General features: G+C 40.1%; 1 protein-coding gene across 33 annotated transcripts; it reads right to left on the minus strand.

Moving 5' to 3' along the window:
• Window positions 1-229: 229 nt before the first annotated feature.
• LOC107827199 (histidine kinase 2-like) lies at window positions 230-16416 on the minus strand. Of its 33 annotated transcripts, none has more exons than XR_012707435.1 (7): window positions 16197-16392; window positions 14758-15779; window positions 14143-14475; window positions 13556-14060; window positions 13069-13232; window positions 12865-12969; window positions 230-415 (listed from the first exon to the last, which is right to left on the minus strand). XR_012707435.1 is itself a non-coding variant. In XM_075249324.1 (7 exons), exons 2-4 carry the CDS (start codon window positions 15692-15694, stop codon window positions 13564-13566), a joined length of 390 nt encoding a protein of 129 aa, XP_075105425.1. In that variant the 5' UTR covers window positions 15695-15779; window positions 16276-16412; the 3' UTR covers window positions 230-415; window positions 12865-12969; window positions 13069-13232; window positions 13556-13563. The 33 variants fall into 33 exon arrangements, 4 of the variants coding, with proteins under 4 accessions (XP_075105425.1, XP_075105426.1, XP_075105424.1 ...); XM_075249324.1 differs by lacking the exon at window positions 14143-14475 and having other exon boundaries at window positions 13556-13914; window positions 14912-14936; window positions 15681-15779; window positions 16276-16412; XM_075249325.1 differs by lacking the exon at window positions 14143-14475 and having other exon boundaries at window positions 13556-13914; window positions 14912-14936; window positions 15681-15779; window positions 16272-16393.
• Window positions 16417-16696: the final 280 nt, after the last annotated feature.

Consider the following 16696-nt stretch of genomic DNA (forward strand, 5'->3'; position numbering starts at 1 on the left):
TTAGTTTTCAACAGAGTAAACCGTTCATGTCACGACCCTAAACCTAAACCCGATCGTGATGGCGCCTCTCGTGAAGACAAGGCCAGCCGACACTTCCCATTTCAGTTTTAAGCAATCAAACATTAAAAATTAAGTCTAAAACATGATAATTAATCCAAAAGAGAACAGTTAACAGTACAGTTGCAGAAGATAAACCCAACACAACCCGATATCGGGGTGTCACTAGTCATGAGCATCTAAAAATCTGGAATAAGACAAGAAAGTCTACAGAGTTCAATACAAATCTAAAATAAAGAGAAATAAGATAAGGGAAGAAACTCTGGGCTGCGAACGCCGGCAGCTATCTAGAGAATCTTCGGATCCGCCTGAGCTAGAAAGGATCAACACTCGGTAGCGGGACCAGATGCGCCTGAATCTGCACACAGGTTGCAGAGAGTAAAGTGAGTACTCTAACTCAGTGAGTAATAATAAAAAATAAACGACTGAGAGATATGCAAACATGTAAGGCATATCACAGGTTATAATGAAGCAGTAAAACAGGTAAGAACAGTGATTCAGTAAAGATGTGTAAAATCATATAAGTTCAGTTTAAACTTCATGAAATGCCTATTCAACAATTAAACAGGTAAATGATAGACAAATAAGACAGATAAGCACATAAAGAATTGCCCCTCGGGCACAATGTTACCAGCCCCTCGGGCTATATCTCACATCACAATGGGTGCCCCGCGCTCACTAGGGGTGAGCAAACTCCTGGAGGGGCCCCTTTCTGCCCAAGCGCAATATCAAGCCATCTCATGGCATCATCACTAGGCCCTCGGCCTCAGGTCAACAAGCCACCTCGTGGCATACATATCTCAGGCCCTCAACCTCACAATCATAATCAGTGTTTCCTCACAACATAGGCCCTCGAACTTACTCAGTCAGAATCTCACAGCCACTCGGGCAATAGTAAAACATAGTGCTCAGCCCAAAATATCATTTAAGTGTTAAAGCAGAGTAAACATGGCTGAGTTATGAAAAACAGTAGAATATAGCATGACTGAGTTTAAGTATAAAGTCAAAACAGTGAGGAAATATCAATAGAAATCCCCTAACGGTTCAAATAGTTGGCACGAGGCCCAATTATGGCATTCAGCCCAAAACATGATGATAACAAATAGTTTTCATTCAAGTACGCGGTAAAATAGTCATTCGGGACGGACTAAGTCACAATCCCCAACAGTTCATGACTCCACGCTTGTCATCTAGCATGTGTGTCACTTCAAAATAACACAACAATGTGCAATCCAGGGTTTCATACCCTCAGGACATCATTTACAATCACTAGTCACCTCAATCCGGTCTAAACTCTAGCCCACGACGTCTTTACCCCTCGAATCGGCTTCTACTCGCGTTGAATCTATCCAAAATCAGAATCACGATATCAAAATATGCTAAGGGGACGAGCCCAAGTGAAAATAATCAATTTACAACTTAAATCCCAAAATTACCAAAACCCGACCCCCGGGCCCACGTCTCAAAATTCAATAAAATTCACATCAATGGATTCCTTATCTCCCCACGAGTTCATACATATCAAAAGTACCAAAAATCCGACCACAAATGGTCCCTCAAATCCTCAAGTCTAGGTCTCCAATACCAAGCCCTAGTTTCCCCCCAATTTTAACCCTTAAATTCCATTAATTATAGCTCTAATCCGTGAAATTATACCATAGGGATGAGTTTTAGGTCCAAAATCCTTACCTCAATGAAGTTCCCTTGAAATCCTTCTTCAAAATCGTCCAAAAAGCTCCAAAGCCGACTTAAAAATGGTGGAATAGCTCAAAAATTGCGAAGGAAACAATTTATACTTTCTAGCCCAGGCATTTTCACATCTGCAGTCAATCCACCGCATCTGTACCACTTTTGCGGTCCAAGAGCTGCTTGTGCGGTTTTCACTTATCCTCCAGCTTTCCGCATCTGCGATGCACCAGCTGCACCTACGCCATTGCAGGTGCGGTTCACCAACCGCTTCTACGGTCATAGCCTCCCATCCACTTTCCTCTTTTGCGACCTCCCTTCTCGCATCTGCGGCATCGCACCTACGGTCCCCAATCCGCAGGTGCAGAAATACTAGAAGCAGAAAATCTGCAGCTTCAACAAAATCTCAAACTCTCCGTCAACCATCCGATATCACCCCGAGGCCCCCAGAACCTCAACCAAAAGCACCAACATATCCCAAAACCTTATTCAAACTTATACCAATCTTCAAAACACCTCAAACAACATCGAATCAACCAAAACACATCAGATTCAAGCCTAAGTTTTCAAAATCTTCCGAATTCCGCTTTTGATCAAAAAACCAACCAAACCACGTCCGAATGACCTGAAATTTTGCACACACATCCCAAATGACAGAACAGAACTACTGCAACTCTCTTAATTCCATTCTGACCCCTATATCAAAATCTCACCTATCAACCGGAAAGCGCCAAAAATCCAATTTCGCCAATTCAAGCCTAAATCTACTCCGGACCTCCAAAACACATTCCGATCATGCTCCTAAGTCCCAAATCACCTCCCAAAGTTATCCGAACCATCAGAATTCACATCCGATCCCTCTAACACATAAGTCAACATCCGGTTGAATTTTTCAACTTAAGCTTCCTCAAAAGAGACTAAATGTCTCAAACCTTACCAAATCCTTCCCGAACCCGAGCCAACCAACCCGATCACCTATAGAACCGATAGACAAAACAATAAGAAGCAGAAATGGGGGAAACTGAGCAGTAACTCATAAGACGATTGGCTGGGTCGTCACATCCTCCCCAACTTAAACAAACGTTTGTCTTTGAACGAGTCAAGAAACGTACCTAAAGCCTCAAACAGGTGAGGATATCTACTCTGTATCTCCCAAGAGTTCGATCTCCTATTTCACCTGCTGACAATTGAGACACCGAGCTACAAATCCCACAGTATCTTTCTTCATTCTTCTCCACCAATAATGCTGCCTCAAATCCTGATATATCTTCACAGCACCCGGATGAATGGAATACCGCGAGCTGTGGGCCTCCTCCAGAATCAACTCCCGAAGCCCATCCACATTGGGCACACATATCCGGCCCTACATCCTCAACACTCGATCATCACCAATGGTCACATCTCTGGAATCATCATGCTAAATTCTATCCTTAAGGACAAGAAAATGCGGATCATCATACTGGCGCTCTCTGATGCGATCATATAAGGAAGACCGAGAACCACACAAGCCAATACCCGACTGGGCTCTGAAATATCTAACCTCACGAATCGATTGTCCAAGGCCTGAACATCAACTGCAAGAGGTATCTTCCCAACTGGAATATATGACAAACTCCCCATACTCACCGCCTTTCGGCTCAAAGCATCAGCCACCACATTGGCCTTCCCCGAATGGTATAATATAGTGATATCATAATCCTTTAGCAACTCCAACCATCTCCGCTGCCTCAAGTTAAAATCCTTCTGCTTGAACAAGTGCTGGAGGCTACGATGATCAGTAAACACCTCACAAGACACACCATACAGATTATGCCTCCAAATCTTCAACGCGTGAACTATGACAGCTAACTCCAAATCATGAACAGGGTAGTTCTTCTCATGAAGCTTCAACTGACGAGAAGCATAAGAGATAACTCTACCCTCCTGCATCAATACACACCTAATACTAACTCTTGAAGCATCACAATACACGGTATATGAACCTAAAGCTGATGGCAAAACTAACACTAGAGCTATAGTCAAAGCTGTCTTGAGCTTCTAAAAGCTCTCCTCACACTCATCCGACCATACAAATGAAGCACCTTTCTGAGTCAACCTGGTTAAGGGCGATGCGATAGATGAGAATCCCTGAACACACTAGCGATAATGACCCACCAAACCAAGAACTCATAATGACCATATCGGGTCCTGAAAGCTGTCTTAAGAATATTCGAGTCCCTGATCTTCATCTAGTGATAACCTGAACTAAGATCAATCTTGGAGAACACTCTTGCTCCCTGAAGCTGGTCGAATAAATCATCAATGCGAGGCAAAGGATACTTGTTCTTAATTGTTACCTTGTTCAATTGCCTATAATCAATGCATATCCTCATAGTGCCATCTTTCTTCTTCACAAATAGAACTGGCGCACCCCAAGGTGACACACTAGGCCGAATGAGCCCCTTTTCAAGGAGTTCCTGAAGCTGCTCCTTTAGCTCCTTCAACTCCGCTGGTGTCATACGATACGACAGAATAGAAATAGGCTGAGTGCCCGATACAAAGTCAATACCAAAATCAATATCCCTGTCCAGTGGCATGCCCGGAAGGTCTATAGGAAACACATCGGGAAAATCCCTCACAATTGGAATAGAATTAATAGTGGGAGTCTCAACACCGACATCTATCACAAAGGCTAAATACGAAAGACAATCCTTCCCAAACATACGCTGGGCTTTCAAGAATGAGATCACTCTATTGGGAACATAATCAGTCACACCTCGCCACTCAATCCGTGGCACACCTGGTATAGCCAATGTGATTGTCTTAGCATGACAGTCCAGAATAGCACGACATGGAGATAACCAATCTATGCCCAAAATGACATCGAAATCCACCATACACAATAATAAAAGGTTCACTCGGGTCTCCAGACCCCCAATAGTCACCACACACGAGCGGTACACACAGTCTACAACAACAGTATCGCCCACCGGGTAGATACATGAATAGGTGAAACAAGAGACTCATGGGGCATACCCAAATAACGAGAAAAGTATGATGACACATAAGAAAATGTGGAACCGAGATTAAATAATACAGAGGCATCTCTGTGGCAGACTGAAACAATACCTGTAATTACAGCATCGAAAGCAATAGCATCGGGTCTAGCTGGAAGTGCATAGAAACGGGCCTGACTGCCACCTAATCGACCTCCCCCTCTAGGGAAACCCCTAGCTGACTGACCTCCACCCCTAGCTGGCTGGGCGAGTAGTGGTGAAGTAACTGGCGCTAAAGCCAATGATTGACCCCTCTGCTAAGATGAACCTGCAAGATGACGAGGACACTGCCTCCACATATGGCCTATCTCTCCACACTCATAACAAATCCCAAGTGCTGGATAAGGGGGGACTGAAGGGAACCCCTTGCACCGGAGTGACTAACAGATGCACTTGGCATAGAAGAACCCTAAACTAATGGAGCACGGGACAAACTCTGAGTTGGAAGGCACTAAGTGATGATTGGCCCAGATGAGAACTATGAAAACCATGACTCGATGAATCCCTACGATAACCTAGGCGAGCTGGCTGAGCATGCCTGAATGGATGGCCTCTACCGTGCTGAAACTAACCTCTCGATGGAGCACCACTATAACTACCAGATCCTCGAGGTCTCTTGGCCTCCCTCTCCTCTCACTCCTGACGACGAACAGACTCAATCTCACAGGCAATATCCACAACCTCCTCGAAACTATCACCAGTCACCCTCTCCCTGGTCATCAGAATACGAAGCTGATAAGTGAGGCCATCAAAAAACCTCCTAATCCTCTCTCTATCTGTAGGAACCAACCAAATCGCATAACGAGCTAACTCGGAGAATGTAACGACCCGACTAGTCGTTTTGCTTTTAGAACCCTGTTCCCCTAAATAAAACTTTTTGCGCTTGCTTTAACTAATTTAGAACCTGCGGGGATGGTTGGTTTGAGATTTGGAAGAGTTTGGCTTGAAATATGCTCATTTGATTCCTTAAAATTTTCTTAAAAGGCTAAGGTTGATTTTGGTCAACATTTTTAGAAAATGGACCCGGATTCGTGTTTTGACGGTCCCGGAGGGTCCGTGGGAAAATATAGGACCTAGTCGTATGCCTAGAATTGAATTTCGAGGTCCCTATCCCGAGTAATGAATTTTTATTAGAAATTGTTAAATTTAAATTCTAACGATTTAATGAAAAGGAATAATGCTTGATCATGTTGGTATCGGGCCCGTATGTTGGTTTCAGAGCTCAGTACAAGTCCAATATAATATTTTAGTCTTGTCTATGAAATTTGGTGAGAAACGAGACTGATTTGACATGATTCGGACGTCCGGTTGTAAAGAGAGAAATTCAAATTTTCTTAAGGAATTCATGCGTTTTGGTGTTGAATCCGTGGTTTTAGGTGTTATTTCGGTGATTTGATCGCTCAAGCAAGTTTGTACAATGTTGTTGGACTAGTGTGAGTGTTCGGAGTGGAGATCCGAGGGCTTGGGTGAGTTTCGGGCATGGGTTGGGAGTAGAAAAGCACACCAGTGTTTTGGTGTTTTTGCTGCTACTGCAGATCTCGCAATTTCGAGATATTGATCACAATTGCGAGGTTAAAATCTAATTTGTGATGAAACCTGTTGAGGGGTAGTGGTCGCATTTGCGACTTTTGCTTTGCATTTGCGAACCCAGCAGGGTCCGCATTAGCGACCCCTCTATCGCAATTGCGATCAAGGCAGAGGGAGGCCCAGTTCGCATTTGCGAACATATTGTCGCAACTGCGACTTTGCATTTGCGAGCCTGGTGTCGAAAATGCGACATCAAAGGCCTGGACACAACTTTTAAAAATGGGACTTAGGCAATTTATTTCATTTCACTTCTACACTTGGGCGATTTGGGAGCTTTCAAAGAGAGGATTTCAACCTAGCATTGTGAGGCAAGTTATTCCTACTTAATGTGAGTTTAATACTTGGGTTTTGGGTAGATTAACACACCAAAATTAGTGAAAATCATGGGATTTGAGTGAAAACCTAAGGTTTTGATCCTTAGGTTATAGAGAACAACTTCCTTCGAAAAATTTCGGAATCCGGGCCCGTGGGCCCGTGATCGGATTTTAGGAAACTTGTGTTTAAGGTTGGGAAATTTCTTAAATAGCTAGAATACGATCTTGTGAGCTTATATTAACTAGTTCCTACCTCATTTAACTAGTTTTGGATCGTTCGGCTCCAAATTGGGGTTTGGGCTCATTCTTGGTATTGGAAGTGCACTTTGGAGCGAGGTAAGTCTCCTTTCTAACCTTGTAAGAGGGAATTGTCCCCATAGGTGTAATAATTGAGTAATTTGCTACTAAATGCGGGGGCTACGTACGCACTAGGTGATGAGAGTCCGTGCGTAGCTACTATTATGTTAATTGTTCGGGTAGTCTAGGACCCGTATCATGCTATATTTGTGAATGTCTCTATATTTTCTTGCTAATGTGATCACTTAGGATATGCAAGAGACTTGGAAAGGAATACAAGCTAACGTATACACTTGTTGGACACTTGTATGAAATTGTTTGAAAATAAATGCGCCATCATGTGTTTTCTTGATATAAATTGATATTTGTGGATCGGGACGATTGCCTCAGTAGAAATAGATGCATCTATGGTTTGCCCCATTCGACCCTATGGCAGTGCACAGTTTATTTTCTGTTGGATTGGGCCGTTGACCTCGACATAATGTGCGCATAATATCTGTGTGAAATCTTATCCATGACTTGTGCTGCTAAATATTTGAAATGTGAATGGCTAACTGCAAAATTGTTGAGACTATGACTTACTACCTCTTGCTACAAACTGTTAAATACTTGTGACTCCCATGTTTTGAATAACACTTTATTATATTATTTGACCCTAGTAAGTATCAAGTCGACCTCTCGTCTCTACTTCTTCGAGATTAGACGGGATACTTGCTGGGTACATGTTGTTTATGTACTCATACTACACTTCTGTACTTAATTGTATAGGATCTGAGGTAGGTACATCTGGCTATCAGTCTGGTGCACGCCCCTAATTCATAGTTCGAGACTTCCATAGTGAGATGCTCCCTTCCTGTGCCGTTCAGCAGCTTGATGGAGTCTTTCTTTAATTTTGTTGTCTATTCTATCTCGGACAGTAGGATAGATCTATTCTTTTTTACATTCTACTAGTTGCCCACTACTTGTGACACCAGGTCTTGGCATACACATTAGTAGAATATTATTTTGGGATTGTATAACTATTTTCTTGGCACATTACTGATCGTTTCTGGTTTAAACTTTAACTTAAGAAATTGCTGCACTTATTTTGGCAAATGTAAAAATAAGAACTTAATTGTATTTCCGCGTTGGCTTGCCTTACAATGGTGTTGGGCACCATCACGACCTATTATGGAAATGGATCGTGACAACATGGTATCAAAGCACTAGGTTCACGTAGGTCTCACAAGTCATGGGCAAACCTAATAGAGTCTTGCGAACGGTACGGAGACGTCTGTATTTATTTTCGAGAGGCTATATGGTGTTAGGAAAAGCTACTCTTTGTTCATTTCCTATCGTGCACTGGTTAATATACTAAATTTCCCCCTTCTATTCTCTCACAGATGGTGAGGACACAGACAACTGATGTCCCAAACCTGGGAGGAGCTGCTCCCCCCATTGCTAGAGGCCGAGGCAGAGGCCGGGGGAGGGCACCGGCCCGAGGTAGGGGATGAGGGCATCCCAGAGCTATCCCAGTAGCACCACCAGCAGATCCTGCGGGAGATCCTATCATCTAGGAGTAAGGTGAGGTGCCCACAGCTGAGCCTACCCTAGCGGACTTTATGACAGCATCGGGATTCCAAAAGGTCATGGGTCGTATGCTATGATTCATGAATACCATGACTCAGGCTGGTTTATTTCCAGTAGATCCAGCTACATCACAGGCAGGAGGGGAGCACAGACCCCTACTGCTCAGGCTCATGGTCATGTAGCTACAGTGTATCAGACTCCGGGTGCACTACCCATAGATGGGGCTCAGCCAATTACTGTAGTGGTGCCCCAGCCCAGACCAACTATGGATGGCGACCCGCAGAAATTATTGGATAGATGGACTAGACTTCACTCTCTTATCTTCGGGGGTGAGCGTCATGAGGATGCCCAGGATTTCATTGATAGGTGCAGGGACAAACTGCACAACATGAGGATATTTGAGTCGCATGGGGTTGACTTCACTACTTTTCAGCTAGAGGCCAGGGCCCGTAGATGCAGTCCTATGTTTATGTTTTGGGCAGACCAGCAGGTTCTCCTCCTATCACTTGGAGTTAGTTCACGCAGTTGTTTCTAGACAGGTATATTCCACCCTCTGAGAGGGAAGCGCTGCGATATCAGTTTGAGCAGCTTGAACAGGGTCAGATGACTGTGACCGATTATGATGTGAGGTTTTTTGAGCTATCCCGCCATGCATTGATGATACTTCCTACTGATGTAGAGAGGGTACGGAGGTTTGTTGCAGGGTTGCATTCTAGCATCAAGGCCAACATGGCCCGAGAGATGGAGATGAGGACTCCTTATCAGTTAGTAGTGGAGATTACTCGGAGGTTTGAGGGCAACCGTTTGAGGGGTAGGGAGCAGATGCAGCAAGATAAGAGGGCTAGATTCTCCGGAGAGTTCAGAGGTGCCCCGACTAGGGGCAGAGGTCAGTTTGCGAAGGGATAGCCTAGCAGGCCCCCATATTTAGCACCATCACATGCTCGGGGTGCTCCAATGCGCCCCTATTTCAGCGCCATGCTAGAGAGTTCTTATCGCTCACCAGCTATTCAGGGTTCCTCCGATGGATATTTAGGTCCTCAGGGTTCTTCTGATTCTTATTTCAGTGCTATGCCGGAGAGTTCATACAGTCCACTGACTATTCAGGCTTCTTCTAGTAGGTCTACATGCCATCAGGGTTAGCCATCAGGGCAGTAGGCCATCACACCACGGGGTTGTTTCGGGTGAGGGGACCTTGGTCATATGAAGAGATACTACCCCAGGTTTTAGGGCAAGGCAGTGCAGCAGGGCCAGCAGCCTATGATTTCAGCACCGGCTGCCCGCCACCTAGAGGTAGATGGTAGAATGGTAGGGGCCATCCTAGAGGTGGAGGCCAGGCAGGGAGAGGTCAGCCAGCTACTGCTCAGTCAGGTGGAGGCCAGCCAGCCGACGCTCCAGCCAGATTCTACGCCCTTCCGGCCAGGCCAGATGCATTGGCCTCAGATGCCGTCATCACAGGTATTATTTCTGTCGGCGGTAGAGATGCTTCGGTATTATTTGATCCAGGGTCTACTTATTCATATGTATCATCTCTGTTTGCTCGTTTCTTGGTTATTTCTCCTGAGCCTTTGGGCACTCCTGTTCATGTGTCCACTCCTGTGGGCGATTCTGTGGTTGTGGATTGGATCTACCGGTCCTGTGTGGTCACATTCTATGGTTTCGATACTAGAGCGGATCTCCTATTGCTTGATATGATAGACTTTGAGGTCATCTTGGGCATGGATTGGTTATCTCCATATCACGCCGTCCAAGATTTCCATGCCAAGATTGTTTCACTAGCGATTCCAGGGTTGCCGAGGTTAGAGTGGAAGGGTTCCACAGTTGATACGTCTAGTCGGGTTATCTCTTTCCTGAAGGCTCGGCAAATGGTTGAGAAGGGGTGTTTGGTGTATTTGGCTTATGTTCGGGATACCACTGCAGAGTCTTCGACGATTGATTCGGTTCTAGTAGTTCGAGAGTTTGCTGATGTGTTTCCTTCTGATCTCCCTGGCATGCCACCAGATCGTGATATTGATTTCTGTATTGATTTGGATCCATGCACCCAACCTATATCCATTCCACCGTACCATATGTCTCCTAAAGAGTTGAAGGAGTTGAAGGAGCAGCTTGATGAGTTGTTAGCGAAGGGGTTTGTTAGGCCCAGTGTATCACCTTGGGGTGTGTAAGCACGTGATTTTTGCCATATATGAGAATTACTCCCAAAAAATTCAAAAATAAAATAATTTTTCTTGGTGTGCAATTTTTTGTGATATTTTGTGATATTTTGTGTAACTATTTGTATGTTTGTCTATGCATGTTTATTTGATTAATAAAAAATACAAAATATGTCGCATTTTTGCATGTAGGATTTAATTCTACAATTGTTAGTAATTAAATTTGTTTACAAAAATTAAAACTTACAAAAATAGGCATCTTTTGCATTTTTAGAATTTAATGTCCAAATGAACAATTTTATGCTTAATTATTACTTAATTGTGCGTTAATTGTTATTGGAAGTTAATTTGCGCTTTTATAACTTAATTTAGTTCTTAATAATAATTTAAGTACTTTTATAATTTAGTTTTAGAAAAATAAAAGAAGAAAACAGAACAAAAATACAAAGAAAAATCAGATTGGGCCACTTCTTCAATTTCAAACCACAGGCCCAAATAATTGCCCAACTTTCCCCACGACCCGGTCCACTCCATTAACCCAACACCCCTTCTTCATTTTTGTCCAACACAAAACAAACCAAAAAAATAAAAAATAAAAGGTGAATTATCACTATTAATAGTTTTATTTTTTGTTTTTTTTATATATAAAAAATCCGAAAATATTTTATTTTAATTTTTTTTTATTTTTTTTTTATTTTTTTTAAAAATATATAATAATTTCGGGAATGATTTAAAAAAATAAGAAAAAGGGAAGTATTGAATAAAAAAAATATAAAAGTAAAAATAGGTGAAATTCTCTTTTTTTTTTAAAAAAAAGTAAAAGAATGTAGAAAATTTTAAAAAAATAAAAAGTTTTGTGGAAATTTTTAAAAAATTTAAAAGTAAAAGAAGGTTGGAATTAAAAAATAAATATAAAGGTATCTGAAAATTTAAAAAATTTAAAGTAATTGAAAGTAGCATTTTTAAAAGAAAAAGAAAAGATAGTGGTTTGTTTTTTAAAGAAAAGTTAAATAAAGTGAGATTCTCTTTTAAAAAAATAAAAAGTGGGATTTTAAATAAGATAAAGTAATTAAAGTTGGAATTTTAAAAATAAAAGTAAATAAAGGTGGGATTTCTTTTAATTAAAAAATAATATACTGTGTTCATAAACATTTAGCAAAAAACTACATATCACTAATATCCCGCGATTGTAATGTAAAATTTTCTTGAAATTCCTAGCAAAATGATGGTTAATCTGTATGTCGTCAAAAATTTGCTTCTAGTAAACTTCAATATTGAAAACATGTAGAAGAAATAAGAAATTTCAGTTAGAAAAACTATATATAACAGTGTAGATGGAACAAAATCAGGGGTAGACAGAAGATTATAAAAATAACAAAGAAAAAAGAAGCAACAGAAAGTTAATGGCTAGACACCATTGTTCCCTTTCATCTTATTAACTTAGATTGGTTTGTCATAATTTTATCATAGCCAAGTTCATGATACATATTGTCAGCTTAAGCCTAATAGATCTCACTGATTTTCTCCGTGAACTACGCCATTATCGAGGCGAAAAACATGCATACTATGTGATATTCGCGTAAGATATCATGTGCACTCATTATTCTGAAGCATGTGGTATTATTTTAATATCTAAATTACGGTAGAGGAGAAGAACAATAGATCTAGTAGGTATGGGAATTGACAAAAAGAACAGTAAGTTTAGTAGGTATAAAAGTGCATAATTTGGGTGATAGAGACCTCTCTAGAAATAGACCCAACGTAGCTCTAGCTTAGAAAATGAATAAAAGATGTCAAAATAAAAAAGCAACAGTAGCAGATGAACTACCATTCACCTGTTCCTATCCTTGCTTATGAGAAGAGAACCTAGAATATATATTCATATACTTGGATATTCGTAGGCATTTACTTTTGTTCTTGATGTTTATATTTTGATGGTAAGCTAAAGTCTGGAAAAGTAAAACTTGTGTATCCTCTAGCTATTCTCTTGATTGTTTATTGGCAATTTAGGAATCATTGCATGGAAATAACTAAATGTTATTATATGTTATTGCAGTAGTAGACTTTATTTCCTATTTTGAGTTCATCCAATATTAAACAAGAAAGTTCTCAATGTGTCAAACAGATCAAGTATGAAACCGAAGCTGGTATATATAGGTAGGGAATTACCACATAAGTCATTATAGATGTATTTGCTCTGAATCTGCTACATTATCCAGCAGCAACATTACGAACCAACTATCAGTCATTTGAGCAGCCAAGGTCCTCCATCCACTGCCGACGTAGAAATGTATTAATCGGACATTCAGGCAACTGAGGAATTTTTTCACAACCAAATTAAATTAAACCATCAGGCGGAACCTCAACAAGTACCTGTATTATATAGTTACTTGAAACACCTCCTAATCAACCACACACAAAGAAGTGGGCGATTGCTGAATAAAGTTGCCCTTCTTCAAATGATTTTGCCACATAATAATCCATCCCACACTTCATGCACTCTGCATCTGTTGCTTGAATAATATCTGCTGTTATTGCTAATATTGGCAAAACCAATAAGCTGAGGGATAATGTTCTAAAGGACAAGTATAAAATTCAACAATCAAGTAACAAAACTTGTTCACCAAGGCAAGCAGAGGTAATCATTGAGTTCTTTATCTCAATTATAGGACACAGCAAAGGCATTGAAGCAATTCATATCCCAACTCATAAGAATGCAGGTGTTCTCAAGAATATAGCATTAGCTTTTTCTTTAGCCCACAAAAAGCCACCCTGATCCCTTTAATTTTATTAGTTTATATGCACACAGAACAACTATATATGATGATAAGAATGATCAAGAAACAAATTAAGTATTTACCCTTCCATTTATGGCATTTGGAGATCCATAAAGCAAGTATCATACTTATGTGGTGGCATGAAAAGTGCCAAAGCAGCCTTCCTACTATCCACACAGGTTGATATAGCTCTATACTTTTTGAGAGCACCTTCTGCCACTCTTCTGTTTACAACATTATCATCTATCCCCAGGATATGTATGCCCTTTAACAGACTTCCACGAGTTGGAAGTTTCCCCCTTTTTATATGCCTCTTGTTTCCGAAGCCAAGGGTTTCTTGAAAGCATGAAATTAACACACTTGGCCGAAGAGGCTTTGTTAACACGTAATCCACCAAGTGAGCTGATTTAAGCTCATCTCTCTCCATGGAGTTTTGGGGGCACTGTCAAAGCAGTCACTGAGTCAGCTGGTCTAAGCTCTTTCAGCATATCACAAAGCTTAAGAGAAGTTTTTTCATCCCAATTGTCACTTTGAACAACCAGTATGGGTTATCGACCACCAAATTCAGAATTAATAGAAGAAGAAATTCTGCAAATGATATATAATAACATACACTTAATACACTTAAATCAACAAAATAAATTGAGGTTTCAGGTAAGTTGTTACTCACTTGGTATCATCAAGGATCCGAATAATCATTCTCCTGAACTGGAGGTAGGAAATTAGTTTGTTACACTAATACTAATTCTTTTATTTGCTTAAGTTCTCTCATTTCATTTTCAAAGTTAGACAAACGATCCTTTAAAGACTGGTTTTTATTTTCAGTTGAACGTAGCTTAGCCAATAATTTGGTTTTTGAGGCAGTTCCACCAGTCAAATCTTTCGCCTTTAATCCACCCCCAAAACCAAATACATGACTATCACTTTGAGGTCCAAAATATTTTTCTACAATCTCTATTCTAGGAAGTGATGGTTCAGACTGCACCAATTCCTGGATTTGAGCCTACAAAGCATATAGAGAAATTTTTATCATATCCCATAATAACTAAAAGTAAAGAACATGTTCAATTAACCAAACACACATGTTTCTCAATTGTTTTAGGATCGACATAGTTCTAAAATGAGGCTTGAATTAATTTGACCAAAGTTTAGTATATACCTTATCTTTATTTCAATTTTATGAATTTAAAACATAGAACAAGCACTAGCAGTAGCTACATCATCAATTGTTGCACCAGCAGTAGCTACGCCAGCAGAACATGCAATACTATAGACATCTGAATACCTGTCAATATTCTTGGGGTACCCCATATTTATTTTCATCTTGATTCAATGCAAATTTGTACCAACCATATGGTAGGCTGAAATTACACAGGCGACTTCAATGCTATAGACATCTGAGAAGCTCTTGCATAAGAAACAACATAAGTGCAGCATACCATCAACCTCAATGCTCCTTCTCTTCTGCCAGTCATCCTTTTTGCCAATTAGAGCTATTACACATATCCAGAATCACTCATAACATACGGACACAAGTTGGAAGCAGTAAGTCTCCAAGTAAGTCTATAAATATCCATTCACAAATATAAGCCAGAAAAAGAAATATATGATTGCACATTAAATGAGTAGAAGATAACATCTCCCGAGTAAAGTTTTTGATGTACTAATTAATTTAGGTGGTAGCTATAAGCCTATAACAAATATACAAGTTTTATGACTCAAAATCGCACGTAACAATGTGTGAGAGCTAAAGCACATGAATTACTCTCCAGTATGTATTATATCATTAACTAAGAACTTGTTGATTAGAATATGATGCAAATTAAAAAAATATCCTAATGGTCATGCACAATCTAGTGTCATAGTAATCTATATGGGTTTGATAGGCTAAATTATCTAGTGTTTAACAAACTTTAGTTTGCACAAGATAGACACTTAAAGAAGTTAAAGGTTTCTAATGCCCAACTTTAATGATATTAATTCAACTGAAACTTAATGAAAATTAGCTTTCAGATATGAAGTTATTCATAAGTGCTACATAAGTCGGGAAAGAGTCATTGAATAGGGGTACTTACACTCAATAAGATAGACACTTGTGTAAATGTGTATTTTATTTTTTCCATGTTGATGAAAAGTACATGAAGAGGTAGTGAGGATGGTGTTTCTATATCTGGGATAACCAATTCGGGCATTGAGCGATTAACTGACCTGTATCTTGGCATGGCAAGCCGGTATACCCGGTGTTTGCAGCCTTTGCGTGGCTGGTTTCTCTTTGCCTTATCATTACTCACATTTGAGCCCCATTTGCTTGAAATACAAAAAAAGTAGAATATATTCCATGACTAAATGTTGGGATATGATGAATCAAATTATATATCATATTGTAGTCCTAATACGAGCAACCAATACCCATTTTTTATGAAATTTTAGTTCTAGGGTATTTGACATTCTCTGATGTCCGATGATTTTACGAGCAACCATACAACCCTTCTTTTGTACAAATTTCTCCTCACACAACAAAGATCACCCAATTTTAAACCTAATAATCTTACTTTTATCACTCACAGAAGAAAAATCAGTATTCAAAATAGCCAATTGCAGAAAACAACTAAAGAAACAAAAAATTGCAGAACCCTTTTTTTGATTTCTGATTTAATCGGGAAAAAAAAGCATGAAGAAGAAAAAAGAAACTGAATAGATTAAAGAGACAGAAATTAAACTTACCCCTTTTTAGGTGGATAATCCAATGGTAAAATTTGTGTAAAGTCTCTTAGAGAGTGATGAATTTTAGACACTAACCTACCTTCTCAGTTCTTTGCAACCTTGTGTATTTTGATGAAGTTTTGCGGCCAACTCTTAAGGATTTTAGCGTATTGGAGGGATTTTAGGGTGAAAGATAATTTGGAGGGATTAACATGAAATTTTTGGAGATTTACTTCTTTTTTCTTTTAACTTTAGTTTTCGTCAATTTCGCGCCCCTATCCCGTTGAAATTGACCACTAACTAAGAGGGAGTGAGTGGGAGGAAAAGACGGGTGAAAAGGACATATTAATAGCCTGTTTGGCCAAAAGTGCCTTTTTTTTTTGTCAAAAGCACTTTTGGCCAAAAATTGAGGTGTTTGGCCAAGCTTCTGGAAGGAAAAAAAGTGTTTTTGAGGAGAAGCAGAAGCAGTTTTGGAGAAGCAGAAAAAGTAGCTTCTCTCCAAAAGCACTTTTTTGAGAAGC

This window comes from Nicotiana tabacum, chromosome 3 (genome assembly GCF_000715075.1).
Source record: "Nicotiana tabacum cultivar K326 chromosome 3, ASM71507v2, whole genome shotgun sequence".
Lineage (NCBI taxonomy): Eukaryota > Viridiplantae > Streptophyta > Magnoliopsida > Solanales > Solanaceae > Nicotiana > Nicotiana tabacum.